This window comes from Eurytemora carolleeae, unplaced genomic scaffold, assembly GCF_000591075.1.
Source record: "Eurytemora carolleeae unplaced genomic scaffold, Eaff_2.0 scaffold160, whole genome shotgun sequence".
Lineage (NCBI taxonomy): Eukaryota > Metazoa > Arthropoda > Copepoda > Calanoida > Temoridae > Eurytemora > Eurytemora carolleeae.
The window spans coordinates 169,117-182,176 of record NW_019396112.1 but is presented as its reverse complement, the minus strand read 5'-3'; the positions used below and the strand labels follow the sequence as shown (position 1 = coordinate 182,176).

Genomic DNA, 13,060 nt, shown 5'->3' with positions numbered 1-13,060 from the left:
AAAACGGCTAAACTGTGATTGGGCCAAAATGTTGTGCAGGCCTTACATGTCCTCAGGGAAGGTTATAGATGATAAAATTTTCCTAATTTTGCCTCCAACAAAATTCGACTTTTTTGCTTTTGTTTTTACAATGTATACAAAAAAAAAATGTTCACAATTGAAATAGAAGATGGGTACAAAGCGCCCTAAAAGTCTAGTTTTATAGATTTTACCAAAACTGTATTTACGAAAAAATGCTATTTTTCTGTAGAAGAAACGATAAAACTAATTGTATTGGAAAAAGTAAGTATACAAAAAAGAGTGAAGCTACCCAGCTCTGATTAAAAGCCATCATTTTATTTTATGTTTATCACTTCTTACGTCTAATATTTATTTATTTACTGATAAACAGTATTTAAAAGTATTCAGAGAAGTAACAACATTTGTGTCTGAAAGCAGTTGTAGGGAGAAGCGGGCAAAATGATAAAATATTTTGGTCTTTTTGTACTCTTTCAAACAACAGTACTGGCGAATAAGTTAGGCCATGATCTTACATCGGTAGGATTATGATTTAAAACATTGAAACATATTAAACATCACCCTCTAAACCCATCAAAGTTTATTTTTGGAATATTGAAATACGGAAATAATAAACATTGTCCTTGAAGTTATTAACAGAATGTTATTAATATCTCGCAACTCTATAAATTATTAAAAATTTAAACATAATTTGAAAATTTTATACTTCGAATAAAAGGTCTAGTTTTTTTCATTTATCATTTAAAAACACTCTTTTTTTTCATTATTTATATGTTCAGCATGAGATGATACTAGAAGCGGGGTATCCTGCTGAACATGTTCAGTAATATACATTTATTTATATGTTCAGCTTGAGATGAGAATAGAGGGGGTATCCTCTGCTGAATATGTTCAGTAATATATGTATATATATATATATGTTCAGCTTGAGATGATACTAGAGGCAGGCCGGGTATCTTGCTGAACATGTTCAGTAATATTTGTGTATATGTATTTTTATATGTTCAGCTTGAGATGATACTAGAGGCGGGGTATCCTGCTGAACATGTTCAGTAATATTTGTGTATATGTATTTTTATATGTTCAGCTTGAGATGATACTAGAGGCAGGGGTATCCTGCCGAACATGTTCAGTAATATATATATATATTTATATGTTCAGCTTGAGATGATACTAGAGGCAGGGTATCCTGCCGAACAACACAAAATCACAACTGACGACTGTTACAAGATAACCCTTCATAGGTCAGACATCTTTTAAAATTGTACTTTGAGAATATATAGGACGAGTCCAAAAAAAAAAAATTAATTAGCAGCGCCTGGTGCAAAATTGTACTTTTGTGCATTTTCCTATATGGTCTTTTTTCAAAATTTGTTGATAACTTTTTTTTTGGTACTCCAGTGGCCCAAAAAAATCCGCAAAACTTTTTTTCTCTCAAAATCTAAAGTTCAGAAAAGCAAAAATTATGTATATATATTATTTCTATTAAATTATAAAATTTTATAAATATTGAATCATAGAAAATTTGGTAAATTTTCTATATTTTAATAAGAAAATCGGCAATTTTCAGTTCTGGTTTAATTTTCAAGGAAAAGTTGTTTTTCAATGGGTCTTCACAGAATATTTTAAGAGAAAATGAAATAGATGATCTACAGAAATATTCCTTAAAAATTAGACCAGAACTAAAAATTGCGAATTTTCTTATTACAATTTTGAAAATTTTCTGTGAATCTATTATTCAATCTTTATAAAATTTTAGAATTTTATAGAAATAACATATATATGTGGCGGATATGAAGGTGGTCCTCTCTCCTCTCAGCTCAGAGAAACCTACGTGGCAGCTATCCAGTTCAGTTCAGTTATCTTGAGTTGTTTTTCATTATTACATGATTGCTAAACTGGTGACTTTGAATAACCATTTTCGTTTCATTCCTAAAAAAATTAAGCAACCCACTGAGTTGCATAAATTAATTTTAAAATCAGTGATTTTAAGTTTGTATTTTTCCTTCACTACTCTTTGGCTGCCTTCTTGTTGTTTCCACAAGCTACCACAGTTGTTAGTTGTTAGTTCGACAGTTATTAGTTTCAGGAATCGCAATTCCTGGAGATCCAGGTTTGACCACTGATGTTGCAGCTTGCCATCTCTGCTGGTCATCTCAATGTCATTCTGATAAAGCTTCCTGTCGTCTGGCCAGAAAGCTGTGAAACTTGGTTCTTGCACGCAGAATCTCAGTTCCACCTGAAGAACATCACTGTCAGTCACACCAAGTTCCACTATGTTATTGCTGCTTTACCACAAAAGGAGATAATAATGTTGTGGATATTGTCAGGAACTCACCTGTTGCCGATCCTCAAGGCTTGTCTTCTAAAGATGAAATCTCTGACAGATTATGCTCTTTGTGAATCCATCATGACACTTCCTTTCTTTTAACGTTGCTGTCCAAGATGAGAGCTCACTTCCAAATAGATCACCATGAGTGCCTTTTCCTGCGTTTTGCATTCATGAGTCAGGTTGCACTTGGTGCATGACAAGACTGGAGAAATCACAGCTTTGTCTCAACATACTGATGAGATTTACGGCTCAGTAACATTTTGCCTAGTACAAGTTCGCCTAGTACATTTTCGCCTAGTACACTTTCGCCTAGTACATGTTCGCCTACTAACTTTTTGCCTAGATAACATTTTGCCTAGATAACATGTTGCCTAAACACAGTTTGCCTAGACAACATTTCGCCTAGATAACATTTTCCAGGAAGAATGTCTATTAGGTACCGGATCTTCAGTTTCAGTGTTTCTACCTCCAACCTCCTCTGCATTTTCTTGCATCAGTCTACTTACGGCAGATGGTTCCTCGGTATCTTTCTCAGGTTCCAGGATTATTCCTTTGCTTTTTGGTTCCTGGAATTGTTCCTGGATGTTTCAACTAGCTCCAGTCTCTGTTCTAATCCTGGTAACAGATTTCCTTCAGAATCATGATCTTAGTGTGAGTGTGGAGCAGAACGCCTTTTCCAGCTCCACTACTAATGGTTCTGTTATTAATTTGTGTTTATCTCTGCCTCAACCCTTCATTCAGCTTTTCTCCCCACCCATGAGTGTGTATCAGACCTCCTGCAAGAGTTTCTTGACGTCCTTCAGTCTGATGAGTTAACAGCTGCTGCTCCGCCATGCCACAAGATCTGTCATCACATCCTCACCAAGCTTGGACAGCCTGTTCTTGCCAAGTCCTGCCACCTTGATCCTGCCAAGCTTGCTGTTGCGAAGACAGAGTTTTCCGCCATGGAAAAAGCCGGGATTTTCCGATGTTCTACTTCTCTCTGGGCCTATTCTTTGTACATGGTCAAGAAGAAGGATGGGAGTGTCAGAGGTTGTGTGGCAATTACTGTCAGCTCATCACTGCCACAAATTCCTGATTGCTATCCTCTTCCAAACATTGCCGACTTCATTTCATGTGTCAGGGGTTCTACAATTTTTTCTAAGCTGGATCTACAGAAGGGATTTTATCAAGTTCCAGTTGAGGAGGAGGACATCCAGAAGACTGCCATCATCACCCCGTTCGGGATGTTTGAGTTCTTGGTGATGACATTTGGTTGGCAAAATGTAGTAGTAACCAGTGAACCAGATCTTAGGAGATCTTCAATTTTTTTTTGTTCATGTGGGTGACATCCTCATCTTCAGCAAGGACCTCTCTTTTCAAGTTGTGCATCTCCAAGACAATTTTCTCCTCTGTTGTGAGTATGCTTTAAATATTGGCCTGCCCAAGTGCCAGTTTGCATGACATTGAGTTCCTTGGTCATCATCTCTCTGGCACTGGTTGTCCTTTCCTTAGCAAAACACTCCGCCCCCATCTTCCCCTTTCCTCAACTATGGACAAGATTGGTGTCCAGTGGTTTCTTGGGATTATTAACTTCTACAGAAAAATTCTCAGAGGTGCAGCCAGAGTCTTAGCTCCTCTTACAGATGCTCTCAAGGGTCCTGGAAAACTATCTCCTTTTCCCCCTTCATGGACTCCGGCTTCAACAAGGCTTCTCTCATCAGTTCCTGAGCTGGTTCATCCTCAGTCCAATGTGTCAATCTCCCTCGCTGTTGATGCCTCGGATTCACACATAGGAGCTTCAACAACAGCTTCTAGAAAAATCATGGTCTCCTCTGACATTCTTCTCCAAGAAACTGTCTGATACCAAGAAGAAATACTTCTGCCTTCGACAGAGAGCTGCTTGCTGCTTATTCTTCTCTCCGCCACTTCTGCTTCATGCTTGAAGGTAAAGAATTCTCAATACTAACTGACCACAAATCATTAAACCATGCCTTGTTCAGGTCCAGCCCTCCCTGGTCAGCTAGGCAGCAGCGTTATCTGTCATACCTGGCAGAATTCACCAGCTCCATTTTCCCTGGTAAAGAGAATGTGGTTCCGTATGCACTCTCTAGGCCTAATCCAGCTCCAATTTCTCCTGAGAAGTCTGCCTTGTTACTAACTACAGGCAGAGCTACTGCGTCCACCTTGGTTCCTCTAGCTGAACCAGTCATTTCAGGTTTTGATGTGGCAAATTACAAACAGCTTGCTCATATGTCCAAGAAATGAGAACCAACCCTCTCTTTCAGTGATTTCTCACCCTCCAAAGACAGGAAACATTTTATTTGATATTTCAACTGGTTCCCTCATTCCCCAAATTCCTTTTCAACTGCAACGTCAGCTCTTCAACCAGTTTCATATTTATCTCACCCTGGAGTCAGTGCATCAAGGAGGTTAATCTTCGCAAGATTTGTTTGGCCTGGAATGTCCAGTGGCGTTGGTTTATGGGCAAGATCATGTCTTCCTTGCCAGAAATCCAAAATATTGACTCATGTTCATTGTCCGGTTCATTCTATTCCAGTTCCAACCCAGAGATTTTCCTATGTTCACATTGATATTATTGGACCACTACCCTCCAGTCAAGGATATGCTTATCTTCTCACCATGATGGACAAGACAACACACTGGTCCGAGGTTGTTCCATTGTCCTCCATCTCCGCAAAGTCCTGTGTCCGGGCATTTATCTCAACATGAATATCCAGCAGACCTCACATCAGACCAAGGTTCTCAGTTCATGTCTGCAATTTGGTCTGGAGTATGTTCTTTTTTTGGGGATTTCAGCCTTTACTACAACCTCCTTCCATCCTCAAAGTAATGGACTTATTTGAATTGTTTCATAGTAGTTTAAAATCTTCTCTCCAAATCAGGTTCAAACTTGTTCTTTCATCTTTTGCTGGTTCTCTTGGGTTTGAGAGCAACACCAAAGGAGGACACAGGCCTTTCAGTGTCCCAGGCTGTTTATGGATTTCTGTTAACTTTACCTGGAGAACTAGTGGATGCTCCAGAGATTCCACCAGATACTTTCTTAAGGAAAGTAAAAAGTGCAAGTGTTGTGTTCACTGTTCCTCTTCCTCATCATATTTGTCCTGATCCTCTGTCTCCACTCCCTGCAGCCCTTGCAGCAGCCAAGTTCGTTTTTGTTCACGAAGATGCATCTATACCTACCCTGACTCCTCGTCCATATCTTGTAATTGATAGGCAGAGCAAATAATTCCGCCTGCAAATTGGATCTAAACAAGACTCAGTTTCAGTGGATCGCCTGAAGCCAGCTTTTAGTGATGAACCCATCCCTCTTGTAATTCCACCGCCTCAGGGAAGACCTCTCTGCCATCCCGTGGTGCCTTCTTTGCAGATTTTTTTGGGGGCCACTGGAGTACCCCCCAAAAAATATATTGAAAAACACCATACATGAGAGTTGCACAAAAAAGGTACAATTTTGCACCAGGTGCCACTAATCACACTTTTTTTGACTCACCCTGTATTTTCCTGAAATTTCTTTACCCCCTGTAAAAAATAACTACAAAAGAAATCTTTTGAATTTTTCTAGAACTTTTTGATTTGTTTTTTTTTCAAGACCCCTCAACCCCAAAGTCACAGTTTTTGAAGGGAGGATGAAATAATGATGGAAATATACACCCCAGAACAGAAAAAGAATGTTATAGGATTCCTGGACCTGGGAAACCCGTTTTTCTACAGCATGGATTAGTTGATAGTTCTGCGGCATGGTAAGAATACAGCCCTCAAACAATAAAACTAGTATTACTAATCTAATGAGTAATGACAATACCAAAATTTGTCATTTTGCAAACCTTATGGAAATCGTTTACAATTTTTGCAGGCTAATTGCTGGAACCGACCACGGAGGACTGGCGTTTAGACTAGCAGAAGCAGGCTATGATGTTTGGCTTGGTAAAGTGAAAACTTTTTAAAATCATGATAAAACTTTAACCTGAAAGTTTTCTTCTCTTTAGAATCCATGTCTTTCTAATCTGCAAGTTCTTAGATAAAACTTGAAGTGAACAACTGTTAAATTTAAATAAAATTTACACTTTTGTAATTTATTTCTATAAAACTTTCCTAACAGGGAATTTTAGAGGGAACACCTACAGTCGTGCGCATTGTACCCTGAACCCAGACGACGACCAGGTGAGATATTTTTACAACCTGATAGCGTAAACCTTTGATATTTTAAACTTTTAGTAACTTTATCTAATTCTAAAATGGCTAGCTCATAGTTCGAAATATGAAAGGTTAACAACATCGGATTTAAAAAGAATCAGGTTTGAAAAGTAGAATTAAGGCGGGCAATTGCAGTCACTCAAATCTATTTTTTATGACATTAATCATAATCTTTGAGTAACGAATTGGTCAACAAAGCTTTGCAAAGTGTAATAAAAGGACTGTATATATCAATCATGGAAAGGGTCTCTATATTTACACTGTTCTCTTTAGATCCGCTAGATCATACTGAGGTTAATGTGTATACTTGATAACATTTAGTCATAAATAGTCTAAATCCGTAATTATGCAAGCAGGCCTCTATTTATCTTTATCTCTTGTATAAGAGAAGAATGATCAGTTTTATAACTGCTAAGATATCAATATGCACTTTTCAAAGGGGGTTGATAGAGCTAGCTTTGATTACCTGCCAGCATAATCAGCTGATAGAGCTAGCTTTGATTACCTGCCAGCATATTCAGCTGATAGAGCTAGCTTTGATTACCTGCCAGCATATTCAGCTGATAGAGCTAGCTTTCATTACCTGCCAGCATAATCAGCTGATAGAGCTAGATTTGATTACCTGCCAGCGGATACAGCTGATAGAGCTAGCTTTGTTTACCTACCAGCATATATATATATCAGTAAAGAATTGACCAGCTGTGGAATTGACATGCTGGGTTACCCACAAAGGATGCGACTTCAGAGACGACTGTGCGGAATTTATTCTGTCTGTTTCCTTACATTTATGATTCTCTAGAACTGTAAATTTGTTCCTTTCTTTTTCAAATCATTAAATAAGCCATAAAAAGACTATCAATAATACAGAAGGCCTAATTTAACCTTGGAATTATCATATTTAATGAGTTTTAGGTCGTCTTTAGAGTGGGTAACTTAGTACGTTATTTCTCTATATGATGAATACACTATAACCTACTTGACTTTTCAGGACTACTGGAAGTTTACATGGGATGAAATGGCTAAATATGATCTTCCCTCATCACTAAATTTTGTACTGTCTCATACAGGTATACCGGGTACAGGGCACAAAGTACGAAGCGTTGGACTTCAAAGACGACTTTACGAGATGTATACTATCTGGGGCCGAATTTGAAAAATTTGAGTCAGGTCTAGACCTGGCTGAACTGCCTACTGCCGGTTCAAATTTGAACCAACCACCGATTCAAATCTTTCCTCAATCTTTTACAAAAATCATCAATTTCAAACAATTTTTAGCAAAATAATATTGAATATTTCTTCAACTGTTGCAAACATGAATTTAAAAACTTGACATTATATTAAGGTGTACGCATTGTTTACAATATTTGGACAAATATATTGCTGAAAAAAACAATAAATGCATGTGTTTTATCAATTTTATTTAGATATAAATAATAAATACAATAAATGTGGAACTAACATCTACTGTTTTTACTCTACAGAGGTTTGGTCCATCACCATCACCGAATTTTAAATTTTATTTAGGTTATGAGAAACTTCTGTATGTTGGACACTCTATGGGTTCAACATCTTTTATGGTTATGAACTCTTTAGACCAGTCTTGGGCAGACAGGAAACCTTTCAAAATTAATTTAAAGCTCTTTCGAGTAAACTCAGAAAATATCCTATCGTTGACATTGACCCATTCAAAATTACTGAAGTAAATTTGATGTATCTTAAATCGTAAAGAGGTCTTCAAAAATGTCAGTTTAATCGAATAAAGTTTTGTAAAGCACTGATAGAATCTAGTCCAAATGCTAGAAACAGTCCAAGATAAATCAAAAGATCATAATGAACATGTATTTAAATCAATTTAATATCTAAATATTATTTTGAAACACACCAAGAAAAAATCTTTTCCAAAGTAAAGAACGTTACGGGGAAAATGAAAATGAAGTTTTGCAGTCTAAATTCTTTCCCCTGGAATTTGAAAAAAAGTTAAAGCCCCCACTGGACAAATCCCTGTATACGCCTCTGATTGGATAATAATTTAGTATACATCGTAAGCAATCTTCTAGAGGCTGGCAACTAAATGAAAGGGTTAAAACAGGATTGAACTTGCAACATTCCTAGCTCCAGTAGCGTATGTAGATCATATGCTCAGTCCTATACGTATCATTGCTCCATTTGCCTGGGCCGTAGAAGTAAGATTTTAAAAATCATTTTATTTTAAAAGATGAAGACAAAATTTAAAGTGACCTCCATTTGAAAAGTATCCTTGACGGAGTTATCCTTATATTATCTCCTAAAAACGCTTTTATAACTCTGTATGCAAACCGTTTTAAAGAATTTACAAATACTTTCTGGTATTTGGGATTTTCGAGAATGATGTATTTTTTCACACTAATTGATTTCTATATTTCCTTGAATATTTTTATCTTAAAAATATGGCAAATTATGTTTGTTTTAAGTGGATCACTGAATTCCTGGGTCTAGGAGAATTTATCCCCAGCAATGGGTTTATGGACCTGCTGGCCGAGTATGCCTGTGATGAAGGTTCCTGGCTACAGGATGTGTGTGAGAATGTCGTCTTCCTGCTGTGTGGTTATGATAAGCCCCAGATGAATGAGACTATGTTGTCTACAATAGTAAATCATATTCCTGCTGGAGCATCAACTTATACTATACTACACTATGCACAGGTCTTAATAATCAGTTTATAAGGGAATTGTTTACTTACCCGAACCTTAACTTTATAATCCGTATATCTTTGATACAGGGTTACCCACAAAGGATGATACTTCAGTGACGACTGTACAAAGTTTACATGGCCCTTTTCCTTGAATTCATGGTTGAAAAGTCAGATTTAAAGAGTCAATTTTAAAGTCTTATCCTTTGTGGGTAACCCTGTATACCCTTGATATGTCAAGCTAATAACTATCCTGGATTATATAGTTAAAATTTAAATACTGAAGTTTACATCATCAGTGTCCGAATTTAATAAATTTACACCGCGTCTAAAATCCGCCAAAAAACCGGTTTCGGTTGAGCGCCGGCTTAAATCTTGAAACATTGAATACAACCAACCGTATTTTAGCCGCGGCTTAAATTTAAGCCGCCGCTCAAATTCTTTAAATTCGGTCTCAGGTTGCAAAGATATAGAGATTGGAAAATTAGAGTTTTTGGCAATTGTTTAATTTCTTAATGTTAAGTTTACATTTATATTATCAGATAGATGGAAATTAATCAATGACAATGAAAAGGAATTGAGTTTTTGCCACAAACTCTGAATTTATAATCCCTATATCTTTGGAACCCAATGTTGTACATCTTTGATATTTCAAACTTATATCATTTGATCTAACAGAATTCATAGTTTGAAATATCTAAGGTTTACGACATTGGAATCCAAATAGAAAATTAGAGTTTGTGACAAAGAGTCAATTCCTTTGACATAGAACAACTATGAGATAGTTTATCATGTTTTTTTTCCCGAAATTTGTTGAACTTAAAAGTTTTGCAATTGAGTCTTTTCCACAAACTCTGATTTTCTAATCCCTTTATCCTGCCAATCCAATGCCATACCCTTATATATTTCAAACTATGAGTTCTGTTAGAGAAAAAATATAAGTTTGAAGTATTAAAGGTTTACACCTTCAGGTTACCAAAATATAGGGATTAAAAATTTGAGTTTGCGGCAAAGACTCAATTCCTTTGAGCTTAGACTTGGTTTACATCGAATCGAATTTATAAGGTTCTGCCGTGAGAATATGATTTAAAAAATGTATGGCATCTATTCAAAAGATAATTCTTTTCATATTGAAATGGGAAATGGTCTCTTAAAGGTAAAAAAGGTATTTGGTCATAGGAAAAACCCGCACATGGAATCAGATATCCAAATACTAATAAAGAAACCACATGGAATGACTTAAGTTTTTAAAAAAAATACCTTAAAAACTATTAATTGACATTTGAATATTTAGAAATATAGAAATTTTTTTGTGTAACTGTCAAAAATATTTTCAATTTAATCAACTGAAATTATCGACACAATTGGCTGCAATAACTAGTTTCTGGGATTAAAGAATTTCTTATTTGAAGGGAGTGAATACTAAAGAATTTCTTATTTGAAGGGAGTGAATACTAAAGAATTTCTTATTTGAAGGGAGTGAATACTAAAGAGTTTATGGGGTTTGACTGGGGTAATGATGAGGAGAATGAAGCTCACCACGGACAAAAAGAACCTCCTCTTTACAATCTGGAAAATGTTAATGCAAAGGTAGACAATGCTATAATTTTTTAACTAGTTAGATTCTTTTCAAAACGGTTTATTAGAAAGATACATCTGTTCAAACTTTCAACAAAACTTTCATTAAGACCACATTTTTGAATCAAAAGTAGCTCTTACATTACTAATGCTACCAATGAGCTTAAAAAGATTGAGTTATAAAATTGTTACTTGGTTAGAATACAGTATGTTATTCAGTAAAAATTGATCCCTTAGTGGGATTGTAAGCATAATTTTAATTGACCCTCTATGCAGAGATAGAAATGCCAGATTTACAATGGTACTCTTAAAACATTGATATGTTAAAAATGTGGAATATGTCGTCCGTTTTTTACTAAAAAACATGCATATATAATTCATACTTGACAATACAAAGTTTTAACTGTACTGAGTCCGAATTTAATGAATTTGAGCCGCGTTTCGAATCCCCTAAAAACGGTTTCAATTGAGCACCGGCTTAAATATAGAAACATTGAATACGATTTTTAATGGAACCAACAATATTTAAGCCGCAGCTTAAATTTAAGCCGTGGCTCAAATTCTTTAAATTCGACCTCCGTTCTATATCGGGAATTGCCATCTTTGCATGGAGGGCCACCTGAAATTACGCATACAGTATCTTCAAAGTTAAAAGCATGTTAAAAAAATAAAAGTACACTTCAATGCACATATTAAAGAAAAAATAGATCCTCAAGAGGAATTTGATAAGAGTGGGAGAGAAATTGTTTTACTTCCTCACTGTATCACGCTCTCAAGCAAAAATCGAGAAGAATTTGCTAACTACTACTTAAAAATACTAAAGCTAACAACAAGTGCTTTAAAGTGCTAAAATCTACATGTAAAGTGCTAAAGAAAAGCAAAAGTGAGTTAGAGCGGTAAAATCTAAACCCAAGATGTTGAATCTATTTGTCCTCTTGTTAGACAGATACGAATATGCTAGATTTGACCAAATATTTCAACATTTTTACAAATTTCATTTTTGGTTGTTTTAATGAGAAACACTTTTTTAACTATAAATAGAAATAAATTTAGTCTTTGTCATAAATTCTGATTAATATTACCGAAACCTTGCAACCCCATGTCGTAGACCTTAGATATCTCAAACTATGAATTAGGTTAGATCTAAGTTTGAAATTTCAAAGGTTTACACCATTTGGTTTAAAAGATCTAGGGATTAGAAAATTTTTGCAACAAGGACTCAATTTCTTGGATGAATATTAAACAAAACAGAACTAAAATAATTTAAAAAGAAATCAAATAGAGTTAAGGGAGGTGGAATACATTTTAAAGGAGTAAACATATGGAGAGATATAGTGTAGGAAAGAGAAAAGAAGAGAAATACTTGATCAGGAAAGGAAAACTAGGTTCAACAATCTCTCTAGGTTGCTCTATACTGGGGGGATGGAGACTGGTTAGCCCAACCTGGAGATCTTATCAAAATTGTTTCAAGTCTTCCAAATTTAGTTGTTAACTATCAGGTGAGAGTTTTAGATAGAGAAACCCGAACGTTTTATTCAAAATATCTAACTAAAGGAAGGCATTTTGAAATAAGACACGTTTATTCGCAATTCGCACTCTGTTTAAAATCCCAAGCATTCTGTTCAAAATTCAAAACAAAATGTTTGTAATTTCTAAACGCTCTCGTTAGTTCGATATTATCATATTCTGAACAACATTTTAGGTTTTTTCTAATAGTGTAGTCAAGGGTTTAAAATAAAATTTAACAGTATACTCATTCATCAGTACTAAGGATTCATTTAATTTTGAAGCGCATTATGATCCACTGAAAAAGGAATCTTAAACTAAATGCTAAAATCATATTTTAAAAATCTACTTCCAGATTTGCCTAAAATGTCAATTACTCTAATTTTCTAGTTCCTATATTTTTGCAACTTGATGGTGTAGACCTTAAATATCTCAAACGTTGACTACTGGATCTAGCAAAATTAATAGTCTGAATTACAAAAAGGTCTATAATATCAGGTTGCAAAGATATCAAGGGTTTATCGAGATGGCAAGGAATTTTCTAACTGTGTACCTGAAAATTAAAATAATATAATATCATATTTAACAGGTTCCTTGGGAAGGTTGGAATCATCTAGACTTCATGTACGCCATTGATGTGGATCAATATATAAACTTTCCTTTGTTAGAAATGTTTGAAAATCTGGAAAAATAAATGTTTAAGAATGCATATCAATTCATTTAAACATTGTATTTGGAAAGAAGTGAAACGATTAAAAAAA

The 13,060-nt window shown here is 35.4% G+C and overlaps 1 protein-coding gene across 2 annotated transcripts; it reads left to right on the top strand.

Moving 5' to 3' along the window:
• The first annotated feature begins 394 nt into the window (after positions 1 to 394).
• Positions 395 to 13,010, top strand: LOC111695275 (lipase 3). 2 transcript variants are annotated; one of them, XM_023464532.1, is made up of 12 exons: positions 395 to 537; positions 1,180 to 1,262; positions 6,031 to 6,093; positions 6,207 to 6,277; positions 6,453 to 6,514; positions 7,536 to 7,614; positions 8,072 to 8,155; positions 8,633 to 8,730; positions 8,998 to 9,228; positions 10,692 to 10,805; positions 12,197 to 12,292; positions 12,889 to 13,010. In XM_023464532.1, the coding sequence occupies exons 1-12, from the start codon at positions 460 to 462 to the stop codon at positions 12,991 to 12,993; spliced, it is 1,164 nt and encodes a 387-aa protein (XP_023320300.1). In that variant the 5' UTR covers positions 395 to 459; the 3' UTR covers positions 12,994 to 13,010. The 2 variants fall into 2 exon arrangements, with proteins under 2 accessions (XP_023320300.1, XP_023320299.1); XM_023464531.1 differs by having other exon boundaries at positions 8,072 to 8,159; positions 8,637 to 8,730.
• Positions 13,011 to 13,060: the final 50 nt, after the last annotated feature.